The sequence below is a fragment of the Eurytemora carolleeae genome, unplaced genomic scaffold, assembly GCF_000591075.1.
Source record: "Eurytemora carolleeae unplaced genomic scaffold, Eaff_2.0 scaffold591, whole genome shotgun sequence".
In the NCBI taxonomy this organism is placed as follows: Eukaryota; Metazoa; Arthropoda; class Copepoda; order Calanoida; family Temoridae; genus Eurytemora; species Eurytemora carolleeae.
Window position 1 is genome coordinate 182,850 of NW_019396674.1, and position 24,067 is coordinate 206,916.

The 24,067-nt window shown below is 32.2% G+C and overlaps 2 protein-coding genes across 7 annotated transcripts in view; one reads left to right on the top strand and one right to left on the bottom strand.

Moving 5' to 3' along the window:
* LOC111707220 (ras association domain-containing protein 1) overlaps positions 1–18,137 on the top strand; it is a 31,337-nt gene extending 13,200 nt beyond the window's left edge. The window contains exons 1-11 of one of the 6 annotated variants that reach the window (XM_023480277.1): positions 9,280–9,912; positions 10,313–10,437; positions 12,316–12,371; positions 13,026–13,125; positions 14,692–14,738; positions 14,941–14,988; positions 15,167–15,182; positions 15,293–15,342; positions 15,861–15,887; positions 16,609–16,726; positions 18,003–18,137. In XM_023480277.1, the coding sequence (XP_023336045.1) occupies positions 10,336–10,437; positions 12,316–12,371; positions 13,026–13,125; positions 14,692–14,738; positions 14,941–14,988; positions 15,167–15,182; positions 15,293–15,342; positions 15,861–15,887; positions 16,609–16,726; positions 18,003–18,092 (654 nt within the window). In that variant the 5' untranslated portion in view covers positions 9,280–9,912; positions 10,313–10,335 and the 3' untranslated portion in view covers positions 18,093–18,137. Of the gene's footprint in view, positions 1–9,279; positions 10,438–11,081; positions 11,119–11,564; positions 11,811–12,315; positions 12,372–13,025; positions 13,126–14,691; positions 14,739–14,940; positions 14,989–15,166; positions 15,183–15,292; positions 15,343–15,860; positions 15,888–16,608; positions 16,727–18,002 lie in introns of those variants that run through there. The other 5 variants (XM_023480280.1, XM_023480279.1, XM_023480278.1 and 2 more) reach the window with 5 other exon arrangements.
* Positions 1–22,577, bottom strand: part of LOC111707228 (uncharacterized) — a 23,819-nt gene extending 1,242 nt beyond the window's left edge. Inside the window, exons 1-8 of the mRNA XM_023480288.1 lie at positions 22,306–22,577; positions 20,147–20,211; positions 8,298–8,355; positions 7,966–8,036; positions 5,816–5,930; positions 4,162–4,249; positions 3,434–3,496; positions 34–112 (exon numbers count right to left, since the gene is read on the bottom strand). Coding sequence (XP_023336056.1) covers positions 34–112; positions 3,434–3,496; positions 4,162–4,249; positions 5,816–5,930; positions 7,966–8,036; positions 8,298–8,355; positions 20,147–20,211; positions 22,306–22,577 — 811 coding nt within the window. The remainder of the gene's footprint in view (positions 1–33; positions 113–3,433; positions 3,497–4,161; positions 4,250–5,815; positions 5,931–7,965; positions 8,037–8,297; positions 8,356–20,146; positions 20,212–22,305) is intronic.
* Positions 22,578–24,067: the final 1,490 nt, after the last annotated feature.

The window sequence follows — 24,067 nt, forward strand, 5'->3', positions numbered from 1 at the left end:
CCCCCCCCCCCCTTAAATCAATGTAAATTGGACCTGGTTTTTTAGAGTTCTGTGCCGCTTCAATTAATGTCAATTGTTCTTTTAGTTTATCTCGGAAAGCCATCAAAGCATCCTAAAGTATAAAAGCAAAATTGATAGATATATTTAAAAATCGGACGAAAAAATATGCAAAAAAAGACATTCATATGTACGTTGCGTATAGAAGGCCAAACGGCTGTACTGGGTTCACCGACATAGGGTCAAACGACAGAGTCAAATGCCATAGGGTCAAACGACATAGTGTCAAATGACAAATTGTCAAAAACGCGACATAGAGTAAAACGACAAAAGGCCAAAATGAAAAATAAAATATTTTATGTATTATTTAAGGGTTAGGTCAAGTTAAGACAATTTCTGGGCCGAGCGCTGCGGCTAGGACATGCTATTTGGCTAGCGTTGGCTAGTTCTAATGAACATGAAAACAGTTTGAAATTAACCAAAATAGTCTAAATGAAATTTTGTCCGTTTGTCCCACTTTTAGACCTTATGTCGTTTTTGTCCGTTTGTCGTTTAACCATAGGTCGTTTTACCCTATGGCATTTGACCCTAGGTCGAGTTTGACCTAATGTCGGTGAATCAAAATTTCTAAACGTTTGTCATCCCTACACAGTTTAAAACAATTAATATTTTTATTTTGGAAAATACTGAGTGAGGGCTTTAAGTCATATTTTTCATTTCTCTACAAGCTTAAACAACCCTTCTCCTGGAGTAGGGGGATTCTAGAAAAAATACCCCGCCCCACCTCCCCTGGAGTAGGGAAGGGGATTCTAGAAAATATACACCCCTTTCAGAACCTTTGTGGTTAGCTCTAAATATAATCCTCTTGTAAAAATATTAAATATTTTCAGGGATTCAGTGTTCTCAATTTTCATGGAAAACTGAACAAACAAGTTTTCATAAATTCTAAATTTATCTAAAAATAAAATCTTTATAGTTTACGTCAAAATTTAATGAGCCAAAGACCGAATTTAAAAAATTTGAGCCGCGGGTTAAATTTTAAAACGCGGCTCAAATATGATTGTTTCCACTTAAAATTGTATTCAATGTTTCAACATTTAAGCTGAGACTAAATTCACACCGGTGTTTGGCGGATTTGAGACGCAGCTCAAATACATTAAATTCGGCCATTCAAAAAAGACAAATTAAAAATTAAAGCTTAAGAACTTATAAGAAGGATGAAAAGCGCTCAAAGCGCATGTATGATGTATGGACATTTATTGACCGAGAAAAATGAAGAATTGAAAGTTGTGAAACTGTTTTGAGTGAATAAATATAATAAATATAATAAATATAATAAATATAATAAATATTAAATAATAAATATAATAAATATTGTCCGAACCTCCCTGTTCCCCGTTGACAAGATTTATGTCAAAATAAACGGAAATTAAAAAGGGACCGAGTGCAAATCTTATTTAAAAAAGAAGATTTTGATCTTCTCCTCTCCTCTACCCGTAACATACAACCATGAAGTTGCTTTAAAGCTAAAGCCACTAAATTGCGAAAGCAGAAACAAAGAAATTGAGCCATTGTCACAAACTCAAATTTTCGAATTCCTAAATCTTTGAAACCTAAAGGTTTAAACTTTTGAAATTTAAAACTTAGATTATTTAGTGTAACAGAAACCATATGTTTTGAAATATCAAAGGTCTACGAAATTGGGCTGCAAAGATATAAATTATTTTAAAATTTGAGATTGTGGCAAAGAGGCTCAGTTAGTTCATTTGTTAAGCAAAAAATCACAATCATTTAAATGTTGAAAATTTATGATAAAATAAAATTGTAGATTTTAGAGTGCCATGAGTGAATCACAACGTTGTGCGGGAATCTATGGAATTTATCAATGAGAATAGAACTAAGAAGATGTAGATAGGATTACCGCGCACCCTGAAATAACGAGAGTGAGAAGCATTCGGTTTCTTTCATTTGAAATCAAACGTGTTTTCGTCTATAATTCAACAGTCTTTAGACTTACAGATTTGTTTATTTTATATTTTCATTCAAAATGTATAGGCCAACAAAAAATATCTAAGATAACAGGCTATAAGATTATGTAAAAGAGGTCAAATTGTGATCGAAAGTCACAGTTTTCTGAAATATTGACAGAACCGTTAAATCCATGTGACCGTGACAAATATTGACAGCTCAGAAAATCAACGGCGAAATTCATTAATGTTTAGAATTTAGACTAAACTAAAATATGTTATCTTTATAATATCAGTAGATGGTATAACATCTAATAGAAAGGTTTGAATTCAGATTGAGTTAGCATAAATAACCATCTGATTTCCAAATTGCCCAGACCTTTTAAGAAAACCAGGAGTTTTAAGCGACAATCAAGTTTAAGTGCAAGGTTCTCAATCTGTCCCTTTAAAGTATTAAATTAGGGTGATATTCCTTTAGTTGTAATAAATCCTTGTAGAGAGCATCAAACAGGATTTATCTCAAGTTTTCATTAATTAGTTCGGAGGGAGGGAAACTTCAAGGAAGGAGGGAGGAAAAATTGGAAGGAAGAAGGGAGGAAAACTTGGAAGGAAGGAGGGAGGGAAACTTCAAGGAAGGAGGGAGGAAAACTTGGAAGGAAGTAGGGAGGAAAACTTGGAAGGAAGGAGGGAGGAAAACTTGGAAGGAAGGAGGGAGGAAAACTTGGAAGGAAGGAGGGAGGAAAACTTGGAAGGAAGGGAGGAAAACTTGGAAGGAAGTAGGGAGGAAAACTTGGAAGGAAGGAGGGAGGAAAACTTGGAAGGAAGGAGGGAGGAAAAACTTGGAAGGAAGGAGGGATAAAGATGGAAAGAGATAGAACATGCTGATAAAGATAGAGAATTGCATGTGGGGGAGGGGGGAGGGGGGCAAAATACCCTTTTACTGCCGAGAAATAAATCTTTGTATTTAACTTTTTTTGGTTTGTTTGTCATTTTGTTTCCAAGAAACGTCTAAACGGCTGAACCGATCGGGCCAATTTTTTTAAATGGCATCCACTCTCAAACTTTTGAATTAAAAATTTAATTTTTAGGGTTAAATTTATCACGCAAAGCGCCCTAAAAGTTTATTATGCAATACATATTAAAAATATTTGTTTTGAATTTTTGTTTGTTTGTATAATAAACGTAAGAAAGGGCCAAACTTTTGGTGCGATATATTAGACAATTGTAAAAAAACAAATCGAAAATTTCTGGAACGGAAAGATTTTGAAAAGAGCGAAAGTGGAATGAACAACCAGCTGAAGGCTTGTGTTAACGAACGTAGAACGAACAATCAACCGTTAAGGCTTGTGTTAACCATTCCTCCGGAGGTTCATATAAATTGTTTAGAAATCAAAATTCAATGTAAAAAAAGTTTCCCCTCAAACCCCTAAAATGTTTTAGAAGAATAAAAATAAAATGATATTTTCTACCTTTTCTGATTTAAGTTGAGTATATTCTAGAGCTTTCTCACTGGTTAATGTTTCAGAGTCGGCCTGAAATATAGAGATAGTGAGATCTATTAACTATGGTAGAGGAGGAAGACGAAAATTAAGAAATATCTATATAATAAAGCAAGACATTCGTATATATGTTCCCTATAGCCGGCCATACGGCTGGACCGAATGAGCTGAAAGTTGTGGACACTCATGGGTAGCCAGGGAGTGACATGAACTAAAAAAATCGATTTTTTTTATTCCACGGGCAACGCCGGACACTTCAGCTTGTAAGATATATAAAGCAACTCGTTTCAACTTGAAAAGTAACTTATTTAATAAACTGGGTTTGTATTTTATGTTCATTTGGACAATTTAGAATCATAACTTGAGGGTAATAGCAGCAGGAATAGAGTTAAGTCTTAAATCAATTTACAAGATTCCGTCTTATTTAGATTAGCATTGCACGTACAGAGCGTCCCATATCATATTAGATTATCTCCAAGCTTTAACGCCAAAATAAACATATAACATTTGAAAAATCTCTCATTTTCTGCAAGAAATCTTTTTATTAGGCTTATTCAATTTTTCAAATGATTCGTTCTTCTTAAATTTTCTGATTAATCCCGAAAATCGTAATTTAGAGCTATTGACGATCTAATATGTTGTGGAACACCCTGTATATGAAGAGTCACTAGTTTAGGATTATGTCGTCATTATTTGACCTGTAAAAGTTTCTCTTGTAGTTCCTGTTTATATCTGAGTAAATCAGCTTGTTCTGCTTTTATTCTCATATATTCGGCGGCCATCAACCTAAGGTATAAACTTTTGTATTCATTATCTGTCTAATACTGTGGTCAGTCAGTTCCCCCTCCCCCCTCCATGATTTACAGTGTAAGCCACCCCCCCCCATTCTTTGAAATATTTTTGCGNGTATGGTTTAAAATATTATAAAATTATTATTTTCTTACTTTTAGACTAATGAAATCCAGGAGGGGAGTGTTTAGTGATATTTTTCCTCTTAACGCCCCTGAAGAAGTATATATTTATGATTTATCAATTCAAATAACTACAAAACATTTTTAGAATTTTACTTGCCTTTTTTTATTTAATTTTGCATTATTGGCACTGATTCCTCTTCATTTTTCAGGAGTCTGATGTGGATCAAAGGACCCCCCTGACTGTTGGCTTTTTAGCCCCTGAACGATACAGGGCTCCTCCTGCAAGCTGAATCTGTCCTTGTTAGGCTATTTTGTCATGGTCTAATATTCTGTCAGACCTAAAATCTTGAAAACAATAATGATACATCGGCAAAAAAATATTTATATATATAAATACCTGTTTTGGGCCAAATACCCCCCTTTCTACGCCCCTGATCAAGAAAAAAAAAATTTGAAATTTTGTTATGCCCCTTATGGATTAAAAGAATATAGGTGCAAAGTCAGCACCATTTATCTCTATTATTACAAGAGTTATTACAAACTCCAGGAGACTAGTGAGGTCCTTTAAGTCACGACTCAAATATGGTTGGTTCCACTTAATATCGCATTCAATGTTTCAAGATGTAAGTCGGTGCTCAATTGAAACCGGTTTTTGGGGATTTGAGACGCAGCTCGAATTCATTAAATTCGGACTCTTAAAATTATTTTCTTGGACGGAAGAACAGTAAATTTTCAAATTTCTTCAAGGATTATCAAATACCTTTCAGTTAAGGAAACGGTTGATTGTAACAAACTTTCATGGACTTAGATGAGAAATGTTTTTTGTAACAAACCTATGTTCTGCAATCTGCCTATATTTTCATGGACTAAGAAACGTTTATTTAGAGAGGAATGGTTTATAGTAACTACACATGTGATATGCATATATTTTTATGGACTAAGAAACGTTTATTTAGAGAGGAATGATTTATAGTAACTACACATGTGATCTGCATATATTTTCATGGACTATGGACCGTTTATTTAGAGGGGAATGGTTGATAGTAAGACACATGTGATATGCATATATTTCTATGGACTATGGACCGTTTATTTAGAGGGGAATGGTTGATTGTAAGACACATGTGATCTGCATATATTTTTATGGACTATGGACCGTTTATTTAGAGGGGAATGGTTGATAGTAAGACACATGTGATCTGCATATATTTTTATGGACTAAGAAACGTTTATGACACATGTGATATGCATATATATTTTCATCCGTTTATTTAGAGAGAAATAGTTTATAGTAAGACACATGTGATCTGCATATATTTTTATGGACTAAGAACCGTTTATTTGAAGGGGAATTGTTAATTGTAACATATGTGATCTGCATATATTTTCATGGACTGAGGAGAGTTTACTTAGAGAGGACTGGTTGATTGTAACAAACCTGTGATCTTCATAAATTTTCATGGACTGAGGACAGTTAGGTTGTGGAGGGACTGGTCGTAGGTCCATAGAGAGTAAATCACATGCAGCATCTAGCATCGAGTCCCCTCGTCCATCTAAATAAACCAGTGTTGAATGGAGATCTATAATATGATTAAAATTAGATTTTAAAAAAAATTGATAATATGACCAACAGTAGATCTAAAAAGAAAAAGAATAGATTAGATAAGCTGATAAATAGGTATACATAGATTAACTAAAAAAGCAGATAGGACACTAGATGTCGTCTTTTCAAGATTGATACGCTTTTCGTTCACAATAACCCTGAAGCAGTAGCCTAAAGGAGTTGCGCGTAGTCGGCGTAGAACAGACAAACTCTCTTATATTTTTGTTGTGTTTTTTACTTCATTTAATCCAAAATTGTAAATAGACAATTGACATCGGATTGACAAAAAATTTCTTTTTAATAATTCAGTTGGCTCTAAATACAAGTGCATCTGATGTCGTTTAGCCTAAAAGTGTTTACTTTATGCAGAAAACGACTGAATTATAAATAAACAACACCGAAACTCAAAGTACAAATTCTTCAATAATTAATCAAAAACACTGTAGTTGAGATTTTCATTTATTAATTGTTGTAAAAAAGGGTCATATTTCATAAACTCAGCCACCGTTTTAGAAGTCAGTGTCATAGTTTATTATATTTATTTAAATCCACGAAATTTATTACCATGATTTCCAAAATCTGACTGATTTCATAAGAATGACCCGGAATTTCATAATTTTCAAAGTTTTAGTAAAAAAAATTCGCGCATTTCAACTCAAAAGAAGATACAAGTTTGTACAACTACTGTTGGGGGAATTACAAATTTGACGTTGTTTCCTACACATTAATAAGTAAATGCATGTAGACTAATATTTTTTTCAAATTGTTGCGATTTTAATTCTTTTTTTTATATGTTACTACTTTTTGTCTGTTACTACTTTTTATATGTTACTACTTTTTATATGTTACTACTTTTTATACGTTACTACTTTTTATATGTTACTACTTTTTATATGTTACTACTTTTTATATGTTACTACTTTTTATATGTTACTACTTTTCATATGTTACTACTTTTTATATGCTACTACTTTGATATTAAACAAAACTTACAGACAAAGTTAGTTTGTGTAATATTCATGGTTTGAATAGTGAAGGGGACCCTAAAGCCCCTCAAGGGGTCAGCAGCTGGTTGAACAGCCTCAACTGGCCTCAGGTCAGGTTGGGGACCAGCACGCTGACCCCTTAATCGGCTAAGTTGCGCGTCCATCTCGGCAGGATTAATTCTTGAGCGCGTTTCTGAACTTACGCGCATTCGGGGTGACATTCTGACTTGAAAATTGAAGATGATTTGAAAACAAATAAACAAATAAATAAATAAAAATGTCACTTATCTTTACATTTTAAAAATAGATAAACGTATCACAAAAAGATCACTGTAGACGAAATTTTTAAGCAACTGTTTTCCTTTCAAAAATGTCATGTATCAGGAGTTTTGACAACATTATCTAGGGGGAAAATATCTCTATAAATCACTCTCAGGTTTAGGCTTGAACTGTATCTTTGAGTATGAGTCAGATAAGGGGGAATCTTAAATATTTTTACAGGAAATAAATAATTTTCCCAAAGAGGGGTAAAGGGGGTAAAAAAAATTTTAATTTGAAAATTAAAAATGTATTTGTCAAATTTAGTTTCAAACCTCTGTAAAATTAAATTTAAATAATAAAGATAAATAATCCCCCTCAGTTTTGCGGAAGATTTTAATCTGGCAAAGTTCCCGGATTTCTCCTTGTTGCCCCCCCCCCAGGGGTATGGAGGGTGTGAAGGAAGGGGCCTTAAAGATAAGGTGAGGGAATGGGAAAACGGGTATAGGATGGTCACATAAAGGAAGTGGAGAATGAATTCTGTGAACTTTCAAAAGAGTATTATGTAAAAGTTTGCTAATATTAGAGTAAGCAATATTTTTATCCTTATAACAAAAATTTAAAGAAAAACGATCCAAAAACTATTGTTTTAAAACAATTGTTTTTGGTTCTTTGTGCTCAGCCGCTTTGTTGCTATGGTAGAGCAACAAATTTGAAAAAATATCAGAACAAAAAACTTACAAAAAAAATCTTCTCCACTTGGTGGTCTATGCAAATTCGAATAGCTGGCAGCAGGTCTCATTCCAGGGTACCTGAAAACAAAAACTGATTTAATTTTTGTTCTTGTGTGCAATCTTGATTCAAACTGTCTTCGGTTTTGACAATGATTAAGGTTTCAAAGTTATTAAAAATGTTCTTTGTAGCAAAAAAGTGTTTCAGTAAAATAGTAAAATAGTAAAATTAAAAAAAAAATCTTGTTGATCGAGTTAAATTTAGTGGGAAACTTAAAAAGTTCAGAAGAAATGTTATAATTCAGTTGGGGCCAAATATCACCCAAAATATAATTTTTTTACCTTGGATCAAGATGACCAGAGGATTCGGTACTGCCGTAGGAACTTGATCTTTTATGACCTGGAACAAATTAAAAAAAGATTAACATTTTCCAAGAAATTATCATTTATAAACAACCCTGTGCGATTGATAATTATTATTGCCAGAATTGTATTGTATTGTATTTAGGAGTTGAAGATTTTTTAATTAGGGTTTTCATACCGAACGTAGTGGGGGTCAAAGGAACTGATTACTCTGATCAAACTATTATTTTTTAATCTATAAACTGAAATTTTAGAAATGAACTATGAATTTTGCTGTATCTAATAATCAAATTTTGAAATGTAAAGGATACATGAACATATTTTTTTCATATTTATTTTTAAATTTTAAATTTTTAACAATTTTCTTTAAATACTTATATGATAGCAGATGCAAATATTTTGACATTTCTACATTACTTGTTCTTCATTTTCTTCTTTTTCGTACATTTTTCAATCATATTTCGGCTAATCTTTTTATTAGACATCCACGCAGTTTGCTTAACTGTCAGCTTTAGTACTATAGGTTAAGGTGCCTGCACTAGACACACAAGATGAATCAGCAACTAAATTCAACCTGAACTGATTCAGCTCAAAACACATATTTATGGAGTGTTTTCTTTCAGGGTGAAATGGGTGAAATTGGGCTAACCCACTTTTCACAGTTAATATCCAAACACCCTCTAAGAAACTAATCACTTGACAAAACTCGTATTTTCTAATTCTTTTATCTTTAGAATCTAATGCATGGTGGTTTAAACCTTTCAGTTTAGTTCATAATTAATTATCTATTAAAAGTAGAAGAGATCAGGTTGCAAAGATATAATAATTAGAAAGTTTGTGCATTTCCTTTATGATGTATAAAATATTTCTAATCCATATTTATCTTTATCTATCTGATCTCTAAATCAAAAGTTTGTTCAAAAGTTCAATTTAGTTTGAAAATAAGAAAGTTTATTCCATTTTCTAGCTGATTGTCTTCAATTTACTGCCAATATGTTGAAAGGAGAACATAAAACAGTTTCAAGCCAAACTTTCTTTACAATTTTGATCAAACAGTATTTTTCTTTATTAAACAAGTTCTGATATTTTTCTTTGCGCAGTGGATATAAATCATTCTATTTCAGGGGATTATATTTTCAAAATGATAAATTGGACATCAAACAGCAAGTTTTTCATTGCCTGCAAGGCAAACATAACGATAACTTATGGAGGAAAAATAATTTCGCGAATTTTACAAATATTTTCTGTTTATTTAAACATAGACACAGATGGTTCTCTCCAGCTTCCATTCACTCCTCCTTCCCATCCATTTTACCTTCCTCTTGGTTCATTCTTTTTCTCTGGGGGTCTATATTTCCCTTATATCTAATACTACCTTCTACCCAACATTACTCTCTAAAACCTCTCCTTCGTCCGGATTTATGTTTCCCCCTTTTAATTCATCTCTATTACCTACTTTAAATTTACTACAGGCAAAAACCCTTCTGGTGACTCTGTCTCTGTTTATTACAGTGTACAGTGTTACCCTTCCTCTCCCTCTTCCATCCTCTACTTCTCTTCTCTTCTCTACTCTACAGAAGTTTTTACAACTCAGGTAACATCTGTTCAACATGGATATCTTATTCACAATAATCAGGATCAACAGATGAATACCCATATTAATGATCTACAAGTAGAGCAAGCCACACAGAAAACCAGGATAGATGGTTTTGACCGCCAGCTGGAGGTCATGAAAAATGAGAAAAATAATAATGAAGCAGTCTACAAGGAACTGAGGGAGAGAGATAGTAGACGAGAAAATCTGGTTATTTACCAGATTCCTGAGGCTGGTATGGCCGTGAAAGGCAAAAAGAGAAGAGAGTTTGATGCCAAGATTTAAATAGAAATAAGACAAAATTTCTTTTCTATTAAGAGTAATTTTCCTCTGGAATGTGACCGGTTTTAAGACTAAATTGAAGAAGATTGCCATTTAAACTACTTTTCTGTGTTATTAGGAACGGTGTTATCCAGCAACCTGATGAATAACCTAGCGGAAAAGTCACACAGTTCCCAGAGGACATCAAAGATGTGTGCACCATGGACCAAAAGGTCTTCTGTAAATCACAACACAAGTACCAAAGTAAGTAATCAGACAAAGCTTTAATGGACTGTAAATTGGAATTGTCATCTTTGCATGGTGTGTCACATGAAATTATGCTAACAGTCCCTTTTTTATAATCAACACAGGTGACCTACATTGCCATGGAAGTTTTTAGCATTAAGATAATGATAATAAGAATTAAAATAACCTGAGTAATAAGCAAATGAATTCAAATCAAATGTTTTTGCCTTTCATATTCTAAATTGAAACACATTACTTGTCTTTAACTCTAATTCCTAAATCTCTGCAACCTGAGATGGAATTTAAAGAATTTGAGCCGCGGTTTAAATCTGCCAAAATCCGCCAAAACCCGGTTTAAATTTAGCGCCGGCTTAAATCTTGAAACATTTGATACAATTTTAAGTGGAACCAACCATATTTAAGCCGCGGCTTAAATTTAAACCGCTGCTTAAATTCTTTAAATTCGGCCACTGGTTGTGTAAAGCGTTTAATATTGCAATGATAAGAATAATTAAAAATTAAAAATTTGAGGCAAATGTTCAGCTTCTTTCTAGCAAGAGACACAAAAAGTAAAGTAAATTTAATATTTCTTTTTCCCCAGGACTTTATTTTTATTCTTAAATAATTTGTGAAAGCTTCTTATCTACTTCTAAATCTATGTTAAGTTAGACAAAAATACAAATGCTTTCCGAGTATACAGTGAGTAGAAAATTACTTTATTCAATTCAAAATAATTTCTTTTACATAATTCTTGAAACAAAAAATTATTCCGTTTCCAAGCAAATTATTACTGTACGCACTATCTTACTATAACAGTGGTATATATTTTCTTTAAAAAAATTGTTCTTTCCACACATACTTTGGAAAATTATTTCTTTCCACTAAATATTAGACAAATTAACCCCTGAACACAAAAAAAAGAATGAAAAAAATCTCAGAAAAAAATGCATATATATATATGATCATTTATATTAAACCAAAAGGGTAGGATGAACACTAAACTCTGAAGACAATTTCAAATATAAAAGTTTGGTCAACAGAATACTATTTTAAAATGAAAAAGATTTCTTTTTCTAAAAATTTAATTTTTTAGGAAATATTGAGCGGATTATATCCTATTTTGCTTTTGCCAAGTTTTCCTTCATTAAAGAGGATTTTTTAGCTTGAAAATTACATCAGTGTAAAAAATACTCATGTTGAGTAAGAATAGATTCAGAGGAACAGTAAGGGAAAAAAATTCCTTCAGTGTTTATGTACTAAAAACCTTAGATTTAACTGTACATATATCATGCACAATTAAAATATTCCAGGTAAGTGATTCCAGCGAGGAAACCCTTGCAGAAGCCATAGAAGGATATAACTCACTGTATGGCCATAGTAAAAAACTTAGGGTAAAAATGGCCTTATTACTTTCAACCCCATTTAGGAGCTTTAAACATTCAGGGACCAAACTAACTGAATCTAAGTAATTAAACTACATACCACTGTACAAAGATCAAGATTCATGAGTATTTGAATTGATTTGTTAATTGAGCATTCAAATTGGTGTTTGGTAGCTCAGCAATCTCTCCAATTTATATATATATTTTTTTTTGGTATCTCTGGTCAGAGTAGTATGCTGCAATGAAGTCCATTTCTCTATAATCACATGCTTGCTTATAGTCAATTTATACATCTTTCTAATCTGGGCTTATCTTGGGGTTTGGTAGTTAACCATTCAATCAATCATAAAACTTTAAAGGATGCCCAATGACTACAATGACCAAGCTCGTCCCCCCTTACAGGGGAGGGGGCAAACTTTCTTGAAGGGGAGGCATACCCCCCCCTTATTCAGGCTAAGTGAGTGGGGGCCTCATATCAGTTCATTTCTATATTTTTTTAATTGTTTTTTTTTAGGTTAAATTTGAAGGAAACAGGTTCAGTGGAGGTATAAGAGTTTACTTTTCTCTCAGGTAAAGCATTTTTCAGAATCCTTTTGAAAAATCTGTACCTTCTCCTCATCTTCATACATAAGGAGCATTCTGCATTATATGTTACAGGTACTTTTACAACATAAATTGATGATTTGATGATGATGATTTAGAAAAGTATGCCTATTTTTCTATTCCCAAACTTTTAATGTTTTCATAAGTTCATTTTTTCCAAATGAGAAAAGTAGACACAGTCTGAGTTTGTCATTAATTGTCTTAAATACGAATAGAGCACATGAAAACCTTTTTGCAAGGGTGTCTTTAACAGAATTACTCTATATTAGATTAATAAAAGGATTTTTTCATGGTTTATCTGATTTGAATTTGAAATGTAGTTCAAAATAGATTGAAAACCAAATGGAATTTTAAATTTTAATTATTTTGCCTTCATGTGTATTTGAAAGGAGACGGGGGATGGGGAGGTGGCTGGTTTAATTGTTTGAATAATTGAATTCAAATACATCCTATTATAAAAGCTGCAATGTACATTCTCTTTTGAACCATGAATGTTGATAGATTTTTCCAGTTATTTCTAGTTTTAATATATATTTTGAAATTTAACAGAGAAAAAACTTAAAAGAAATTCATTATATACCAGAATGAGGTTTTTTTTTAAATTTAAATGAATTTTTTCAGAAACAGTGTTTCAATGATTTCCGAGATTCAGATTGAAGATAGAAGAGAAATCCTTGCAACTAAATTTACCTTTAAAAACTTGTCAAGTGAGGTTTTACAGGTAAAGAAAAAATTTACACTAAAACTCTGATTTTCTATTCTTTTATCTTTACCTTTAATTTATCAATTTAGAATTCTGGAAGATCTAGTAATTTAACTTAACTTACAAAATAATTAACAGTGTGCTTGGAAGATTATGTGTTGAATTTTGTTTAATTGAAATGATATTTTGTAAGGCTTAAATATTGTTTTATAATCCTGCTATCATCAATCAAGCCCATGTTTATGTGCACTGTGCAGGTCTAGAAAAACAATGAAAGTTTAGAAACAATTACCATTTAGAATTTTTCTTGGTAAAAATTTGTTTCTAATCAATCATTTTCCCTTGTGGTAAAGGTTCAGAGCATTGTTTTCTTAAGAAATCATTTCCCCCCTCATCCCCTTTTAGAATTCTTACTTGGGTAATTTCATGGAAAACTAAATAGCTTAATAGCTATTAATTGGTATTTGTCTTACTTTTCAAAGATTGGCTGGAGCAAAAAGCCAAAATCGTTCAACATTTCAGTGCCTTTACCTAAACACTATTTAATGCTTTTTGTGTATTTCATGGATTACAAACACATTTTAATTTCAAAATTTTACTGTAGTATCTAATAGTTCATTGTAGATGTTTTTTTTACATGGCATGAAAATGCAAAGTTGCACAAATATGCGATTTAAATATAACATAAATGGGTTAGACTGTATAAACCATAGAAATTACAAACTTTATTTAGATAGTGTATTTGACAGATTCACCCTCCCCCCCCCCTGTGTTGATTCTGAATATGCCACTGGGCCGGAGCTATGTTGGGAGGGCCACAGGGACAGCAAGGGGTGGTGAGAAAGAGGGTTGTGCAACTATATAACTACCCCCCCCCTTGGCCCCTTCCTGACGTAAACTTATTTTTCATTTGATTAGCATATTTTAGCCACCAGACAGGGTTCACAATTTATTCAATGTTAATTTTATAAAATAGACTATATCCAACTTTTCCCAAATGTATCATTACAAGTAAGATATTATATTTTATTTATATCAAACACAGAGCTGAATCTACCAACCTAAATCGCGTAAGGATTAATAGATAGCCGTAGGGAATGTCGTCTTTGAATATACATTTAAAGCGTTTTAACACCAAAAAACGTAAATTTCTTGTTAACTAAAATAAAAAAGTTGACATATTTTAGTATATAATGGCTAATATATAATGGCATTGAAATATGATCATTTAAATTTTCTGGTGCGATATTGAAAATCGTTTAATTTAGTGCTTACGGCAAAGGTACCATACCTTTGGGCTGGAATTCTGAAATATCAGCTTTTTCTCTGGCCACAGTTATCTTAGAAAAGTAAGACTAATACCAATTAACAGCTAAATGGCTGTTTAGTTTACTATGAAATTACCCAAATAAGTACATGGTCCCTTTAATTAAATTTTTGGATAAAAAGTATCAATAAGGATGAAGAAAACTTGCCTTTTCATGTCCAACTTCCCCCCCCATTATCAAAAATAATTCTTACAATTATATACCCCCTGTTACTGGGATCAAAAATCAATTTGGTTGTGGCACCATTATTGTTCAGGTAAAAAGCAATACAACTGCAGAGCAAGTGGTTTTTCATATTTACAGGTTAGATTCACAAACATCGCTTGTTAGCTAAAAATTTGAAAAAATATATATACACAATTGTTAGATGTCTACAGTAGAAATAAGATAAAATAAAGAATAAAATTAATTCATTTTCCAGGCATAAATTTTTAATCAACAGTTAAATATTTAACAAGCTAGTTCTAACATATCTTCCACAATAATTTTCTTTTTTTATATTTAGACAGTTTAGAATGAGAGATGAATTGGAAAAGTTTGCCCTCTTTGAAAGGTTGGTTGTCAAAACTTTTTATATCAAATTTCTCCGAAAATACTTTTGTTCGCTATGTGAACGTTTACATAAAAAAACTTTTAATGAAGAAGAAAAACTTAACCTGCATACCAACTATAAAAATTTGAAATTTAATTTTAGTTTCATGAAACTTTAAAAAATTTGATTTACTTTTTAGAAAAGACTGTGAGCAGGGAAATGGATTAAAACTATAGATAAATAAAATTGTAGTTTCTTCCAAATAATTACTCCTATATCAAGTTTGTAAACATTTTGGTAAAATATCCAATTAGTCCATTGTAAGGGGACTAACTTCAGAAAGCTTGACGATTTTGAGAAACCTCTCCAATTAAGGGAGAAAACAAGTTTCCACTTAAAGTAGTTAACTAGTTCTTAGTTGTAATGCTTTTAATAGACTTAATTTTTTTAGCTTAGTTTTTAATTTAGAACTATAGCTAACATTATTTTCAAAACTTTTCTCTTTTGACTTTCCAAATCCATACAGGGACAGCTCATAAAATGTTCTAGGGGGGGGGGGGGGATATTTAAAAATTGGACAAGAAACTCGCTCAAAATTAAAACCTTAGAACTGGGTCTTAATTTCTTAAAGCCAAAATTAAAGCTTCCATTATCTAAGACCCAAATCAATTCAATAGTGCATTATATAGTGTTTCCTGCTTGTTAGCATCCTGTATATTAATGCATGCTTTTGCCTTTTTACACTTTACTGATTTAAAAGCCTTTTACCAGCCAGTTCATTATGCATATTATTTGCTGTTTCAGTCACCCATGTTATCCAACATATTCCTGTGACTGGATTATATCCTCCAATTCTTTCTTGTTTTTTAAATAAATTGTACAAATTTTCTCAGTCTACAATGGATGAAGGATTTTGCAAGGTAAGATTTTAATTGTTTACCTATGTAGAATCTTTATTAATTAACAAGAATTAGAATGAATAGATAATCTCTATTGTGATGTTGTGCACTTATTATTTTCATTATTTACTAGCAGAAGGGCCCGTAAAAATAATAGAAAAAAATTTTCAAATTTTGTTTAGTCTAGACATCCCCTGCCACCTGTGAGTGTTCACAAAAAAATTCATCCCAATTGGTCTAACTGTTTGGCCGGCTATATGCAACATATTATACATGAATGTCTTATTTTATTATATTGGTTTTTTGATTTTCAACCTCCAGTCAAGCTTTAAGACCCTTCATGCAAAGATGCCAATGTACAAATTACAATGGTCCCCTTAACACCTTTTTTTTGATTAATATGGTAAAATATAGTGTTTTTTTATCTAAAAGTGTTTATTTCTGAAAAGTCCCTTATATTTTCTTGCCGTATAAATACAAAAATCACTTTTGTAGAAAAATCATACTTTAAAATAATCAGTTTATAAAAATATTAACATTGACATCTAATTCATACAAATCAGACAAAGCTTTTAAGGGTACTGTTGTGAGCCTGACTTTGCCATAGTTGAATAGAGGTTCACTTGAAACTTTTAAAGTTAGTGTTTGTCATAATTTTAAACATGCAAAGGTTTTTGGCCTTCAAGAGACATATATATTCTACAATCAGCTTAAAAATGATTTTATTGGATTTTTTCTTAAGGAAAAAACTGGTATTTATGGACATCAATCCAAGCATATATAACAAAGATTCAACAATTTCCACCGATGAAATGGAAGCAGATAAAACACTATTACAACATATTGCAGAATTAGATCAGGTTAGAACTTGGAAATTAATGAGAATTTTTTAATCTGGAGATGAGGGGTAATTTACATGTGGATAGTTTAAGTTATTTAAATACTGTAAATTTTAGAATTTTGTAAAAATTCAATATCTATTATTAACCCTACAGATACCATTGTTTATGCAACTGATGATTTTTTTGCTTAATGAGAGAAGAAAACAAAAGCTTTGTAAAAGCAAAGAATCTGTTCCATGTCATAGTCTTTGGAATTGATAAATTGTAATTTCAAGAAAATTTTTTTGAAAAAAACATTAGTGATGTAGCTGCAACAAAAACAATTGCGCAAAAAACTTGTGGTATTCTTTGATCTAAGAGCTCAACATTAGAAGTTTTATTATATTCATGAATTCCTTCAGAAAAATTAATATTTTTTTCATAGTACAACAGATTAGGTTAATTCCTTTTAAATATCTACAAGGTCTGACTAATAAGAAGCCAAAAAAATCTCCCCACACGGGTACATTAGATTGCTATAATATGAGTTTTTCATGAATAAAGCATGAACACACACAAAATGGATTTGTATTGAATGTTTTCCAGTGAATATAAAATTCAGGAATTGTAGCTAAGCCATATGCTTAGGATCCATTTAATTTTGATACAAATCCAGATCCTGGATCCGCACTAGAAAAAATCCAAGTAATGACCATTTCTAAGTTTAACTGAAATTTTTTAACAAAGCAGAATTGTCAAATTAATTTTCTTGTGAAACCATTCAGAGATCAGGAAATTTTTATAATCTCTCTTTTTCAGCAATTAAGATTTGAGTAAAAAAGTTTTTTTTTTGCAGTTTTTGGTAGATATTTTGCCCCTTGGATCCGGATCCGTGTTTCCTCATATTTTTGCAGATCCGGATCCTAAGCACTGCATATGTCACAGAAACTAAAATTTAAACGGAATGTAAACATAAATTCAAGTTACCTACCATTCAAAGATGACAGTGCAAGATTTACAACAGCACCCTTTAAAGCGTTGTCTAATCAAGTATAAATTAAATATCAATGTTTATTTTCTATTTGTTTATTTTCATTTGTGGGTTGTCTGCAAAAGTCACTTGCGCTATTCTTGCTTAAAAAAAGGATTATTTACAGAAATAAACACTTTATCAAGTCAGAAAAACGAAAAAACAAGGCTTTCTGACTTGATAAATACGGTTGTAAATCGGGCATTGTTATCTTTTAATGGAGGGTCACTTAAAGCTAGGCTTACAGTAACTTTTTATTATTTAAACCATGATAATTTTTAATAGGCTGAAAAAGCTGCCGAGGATGAAATTAAAGAAAGATTTGAAAAATATAAAGAAGCTCTTCAAAAACAATACAATACATTTTATACTTAACCCATAAAGTGTTAACAAATATTCAAAAATAAATTATGGCATTGATATGAGCATTGTGCATACTGTATATAATTTTAAACATATTCATTTCATCTCAAAATTTTAATTCCTTGTATAAAATCTGGTTTCAATAAAGAAATTTTATATGAAAATGTTTTTAATGAATTCCAAAGAGTTTTTAACTATTGTACGGTTTAATTTTGGTAGAGTCTCTGTGTCCAGCTTTCGATGTTGTCATTTTTATTTAACAAGGCCCAAAAACCGTCCTTTCACAAAGGAATGCTATTATTCTTAGAAAAATCCTACTTTGAGTGAAACATTCTATTTCTCGAAGATTATCAGATTTCATTCAATTAATAAAAGTAGAAAACAAATAAGTGGAAATTATAAGTGGAAAGACCTAATTCACCCCGGACTAACCAGAGTTAGAGGCATTTGGAATATTGACTGAACCATCCACGGGAATTGGTTACTGAAATATCAAATTTTGTCCAGAAGTGAATGGAAAATCTAATAATGTTCGTAGAAAATAGGGGATGGGATCATTCAAATATTTAAATTCAGTTAAATATTGTATAAAAAAAATAATAGCACTGAAAAAATAAAGCTTAAGAATTAAAACTTTAGCTTCAATCTGTCTGTCCTCCCCGCCCCCCTTCCACTTAAAAATCAAAATCAAAATAAACATATGCATACCTATAAAGATAAAAAGAAAGTTAAAAGTCTCTTAACTTATAAAAGAAAATAACTTTATATGGAGAATTATCTTTGTATTAATTCTGTTTTCAAACTTTTTATGATATTATTTTCATTTCCTCAGAGAAGATCAGATGCCAGGAAGGTGGAATTTAATCATGGTAAAGTTACATTGTAGTGAATTCGTAGATAAAATTTCATTATTTTCATTAGAACTTGGAACATAATGGAATATATGGCTCTGTTTCATTGCAATTTATCTAATATGAAATGTTCTATAGTTTGATTATTTTTGCTATTTTAAATTTCCGAGTTCATAACAAAATACAAAATTCCCGGAGAAATCAAATGAGGTTAAAAACTAAAAAAAATATATTAACTGGGTTTCACATAAAGGATTTGAAAAGCCCTTGAAATTGGATGTATTAACATGTGTCGCATTTTAATATTCTTCAAAAGTAAAAACAACTATTTTTTGTTCTAACATTTTCTGAGGTACTTTGTCAACAATTTTTAAAACCTCCCTAGCACCCTAACAATGTTAAAGTTAGAGGTCTATTTTTATCAATGAGCTGAGCTGGCCTTAAAAAGCTGGACATGTATTACACTCAACTATCTCAACTATATTGGCAAAATCAAAGGAAAGAGGGGTTGGAANCGGCCCCTATCTATGAACTTGAAATTACGACACGATGCCTTTGAAGATAGAATAAGCTTAATACTCAATAGGTTCATTTAAAAGTTAGTTTCTAACTTTCTATAAACAGTCACTTTCAGAATGACTTGAATTATAAATTACCATAATCTTCTCTTTTTATAAATCATTTAATTGAAACTGAGCTGATTTTCTCATTCTATACATAGCTTGTCTTTCTGTATGTCTGTTTGTATCCAATTACCGTCAAAACGGTTGAACCACTAGGACGAAATTTTTGTGAGAGACGTCAACCCCAGGGAAGGTTAATGGATGCTCAGAATTACAAAAAGGTGTATAAAAATATTTGAGAATCTGTCAACTTTTTTGTTCTTATTGTCTTATACGGTACAAAGAGAAGATGCTCACCGATAGAGCCACAATTAAAAGGTCAAATAGAGGATGGGCGCGAAGCGCCCTAAAAGCTTAGTCTTGATATAAATTAATGAATAAAAACCTTTTTGTTTTTGTGACTTTTCACTACGTTTAATTTGGTAAAGTTGGAGTTAGACAAAAATACAAATGCTTTCCGAGTATACAGTGAGTAGAAAATTACTTTATTCAATTCAAAATAATTTCTTTTACATAATTCTTGAAACAAAATAGAGGATGGGCGCGAAGCGCCCTAAAAGCTTAGTCTTGATATAAATTAATGAATAAAAACCTTTTTGTTTTTGTGACTTTTCACTTCCTTCACTTCCCTCTCTTCCTTCTTGAACTGACAACAATCTGAAAATATTTAATTGCGTATTTTTTTATTTTTATTTTCTCAAGTTCCTAAATGTCTCTCCCATTCTCTAATATAAAGATAAACCATTAGAAAATATGTTCTCCTTTGATCAACCCACTCCCATCTCTCATTAATTTAACTACCCCCCCCCCCCCCCCGTTGAAGAACTTATACCTTACAAACTATTAATTTAAATATCTTAAAATTATGTTAGACAGAAGAACTGATTTCTTAATCTATTTATCTTTGCAACTTGATGTCGCAGACCTTTGATATTTCAAACAATGATTTCTGTTAGATCATATGGTATAAATTTGAAGCATCAAATGTTTATTCTGTCAGGTTGCAAATATATTTGTGCTTTTTATTACATTAAATTATTAAAATTCCCTCTGATCGAAGATATTAACCAAAAAGATATTTAACAACTATTGGTAAACTCGTTTACATAAATCGTTTTGGTTTATCTCTTTAGTAAGAGTAAAATTTTGCATAATGTAAAAAGGGAAACTATAGAAAATCAGATTTTGCTGTGCGGTGAACATTTAACATCTTTTAAAACATTTTAAAGTCAACAAATTTGAATGTTTTAAAGCGGACCCAAAAGGGAAGAAGATGAAAATTCGACTTCTCAAAAACTTCTGATACGCCAGTGCCAAGGAGTATGAAATAGAAGGGAGATACAACTTGGCCAGAGCCCAATGATTTTCAGTTTTGATTGGTTAAATCATAAATGGTACACAGAAAGAAAAAAACTTGTCTACTGTTTAAACACATTGATATTCAAATTAGATATCCCAACTATATAAAAGTGTTAATATTACAGAAAGTATAGTTAGACACCCCTCCCCTTTTACTGAACATGATCTGCCCCCCCCCCCCCTGCCGCCCTACCTGTATTTATTTCAACGAAAAGCTGTACTTATGACAAATATGTTTTTCCTTTCAAAGTAAAATAGAATAAATGCAAGGATGCTTTTAAGAAAATGTTTTTATGTTTGGTACTTATTCATTTTCTTTCTGTGACATCAGACTTACAGAGATTTATTTTTAAAATTTTTAATGCAAAAAATCTTTCGAATTTCAAATGAAAAATTAAAAAATTAAATTTCTATTTATTCAACAATATATTTTAAAATAGTTTATAAATAAAGAATACAAATTTAATCCTAATCATCAGGGACGTTTTTAAAACGGTGTCTTAAAAAGGACTTTCTTACGAATGCTTTTGCAAACAAAGAGAGAAGATGGGGGAGGGGGGAGCAAGCGAAAATATAATTAAAAGTTAAGAACTAGGCGGATTGATGCTAATATTTCTGTAAAACATTCATTAACTATTTTACACTTGTACGTATTAGAAACCTGGGATATAAGTCTCTATTAGAAACCTGGGATATAAGTCTCTATTAGAAACCTGGGATATAAGTCTCTATTAGCCTCAACTTTCCTTCATGCTTCACCATGGAAATTTCAAATATTGTTGTTTCTTCACGGGACTGTATTCGTAATTCAATTGACATGTCATTGGCAGATTAAATCTTTAACAGAGCCAGATTGACGTGAAATCCTTATTCTTACAGCAGAAAATTGAGCTCCAGGAGACTCGAAGTTACAGTGTACAGACTCTCCGCTAAACCCGACTACCTATTCGGACCGAGTTCTGCAAATCATTGCAGCATGCATCAACAGCTTAGTTTAGTGTCAAAACTAATTTATACTCAAGGTTTACTAGAACCAGATTTACAGCTGTAAAAATAAGATTAATTCCTTAATCAGGCAAAACCCGCTTTAAATGGAACATATCATGTAAATATCTAAATGGAGGGTAGCTTGAAATTACGTCTATAGTCCTATAAATTTTAAAATCAAGTTTCAACTCGCAAATTGAGATTCATAATTTGCGCGTCTGAGAATAAAAAAAAACATATTTCACATTTAGTTGGTGCACTTAAAATATTAAATTCTGTAAAATTGACATTTTTTGTCAATCGGTCTTAAATTGATATGTAACAAATTATAAACGTCCCCAGAAAAATTGGTTTTAGGACCCCCCCCCCACTCCCTCCCCATCCTGCTCCCTGTTACTTTCTCACCTTCCAATATCAGCCGAATAAGGTCTTCCTGCTCCCCTCTCCCGCCTTATAGAAGTCGGGCTGATGTGCAGGGGCGGGGGAGCCCCCTGGGAGGAGTAGGGGGAGTGGTTAGAGTAGGGAGCGGGGGTCGAGTACACGTTATACCGAGGGAGGTAGTCTCCAAGGTTTGTGATGTTTGTACGTGGTCTGAAATAATGTTTAACGATGATAAACGATGCATTTGGTGTTAGGTAATTTTCCAAAGGCATTTTTGCAAGGGCGGCAACCTCCATAATGTACATATAAGGTTAGGTTAGGCCTTCTGAAGCACCGCAGTATGCAATGTGAACCAAGCGCTACGGCTAGGACAAACTTGGGAAGTTGCACATTTAGGCAGATGCCACTTGCCAAAATACCCAGAGGTAGTTGCTACTTGGAAAAATGCCTTTTGGAAAGTAATTATTAAATGAAAATGAAAAGGATAGATTAACCTACCAGGGTTGCCTCCACCCCAACCGTAATCAATGTGGGGCGGATAATTACTTCCTGTCATTGTTTCATAGGGTAGGAGGTTCCTGCCCGCCCACGCCCTATCTTCCTCTGGATATTGTCCTCTAACCCAGCCTCCATCTGCCCCGCCCACCTCCTCCCGGGGCCAGCCCCACCCCTCCTCCCCAGGCTCGTGGTACACGCTACCAATAGGATTGTGATAGGACCTAAGTAGAGAATTTTTTAACAAACAAATTTTAACAAATTAAATAAAAAAAAAGTTTTCTAAAAGAAATCAACATTAAATAAAATTGACTTAGCTAAGACCTTATTATATAGAAAATACTAAAACTTAAATTAAAAACCTTTTTTTAACAAATTAGAACTTTTAAGCACAAAAAAAAATCAACATTTTAAAAATTTGACTTAGCTAAGACCTTATTATATAGGAATTACTAAAGCTTAAATTAAATTTTTTTTAACAAATCATATTAAATCGGAGTTTTCGGGACGCCCTAGCCCCTACTTCCTACATCTCACGAAGAAAATGTACTAAATCGATAAGATATGGGTTTTTTCTTGTAATCGGAAAGCATGGAAAGCATGCATATATTTTGACACATCGTTTATGAAATTCACTTTACAAAAAAAGCATCAACCCGATAAATTAAGAAAAATTTTCATTTCTGCTATTTTTAAAACAATAACTTTTACATCAACTCAGGGCCGTACTGGAGGCTAAGCTTAGCGGGGTGAACTTTTGTTTAAAATAGACAAACTGTGAATTAACAAGACAAGCATGTAAATGAAATATATTAGGCCTCCAGGGAGGATTGGAATGTCAGGCCTCCAGGGAGGATGGGAATGTCTAGGGGTGTCGCCCCCCGTACGCCCCTGCAAGAACTGCTATAAAAAAAGACTTGCATGCCCGATTCACAACCGTACCTTTGAAACCTAAATCTGATCAATAATATGGAAGATAGCGTCGTTTATCTGGCTTGTAAAAGTAATTAATTATCTAAAGCTTGTTTGTGTACTCTTGTGAATCAGACATAAAAAAATTAACTAAAGTCCTTTTCAGAGCACTTTAGCATAACTGACATCTACTGATGTAAAATCGAACTTAAAGGAACTGTAAAGGAAAAATGAAAGGGAGTAAATGCTAAAACCTGAGAATCTCAAGAGATACCTAGAATGACATCTATCTGATGTTCCTGTCTCGAGAAATTGACTTAAAACTATGTCAAAATTATACCAAACCTATATATGTAAGAAATACGTTCGTGTCACGTGA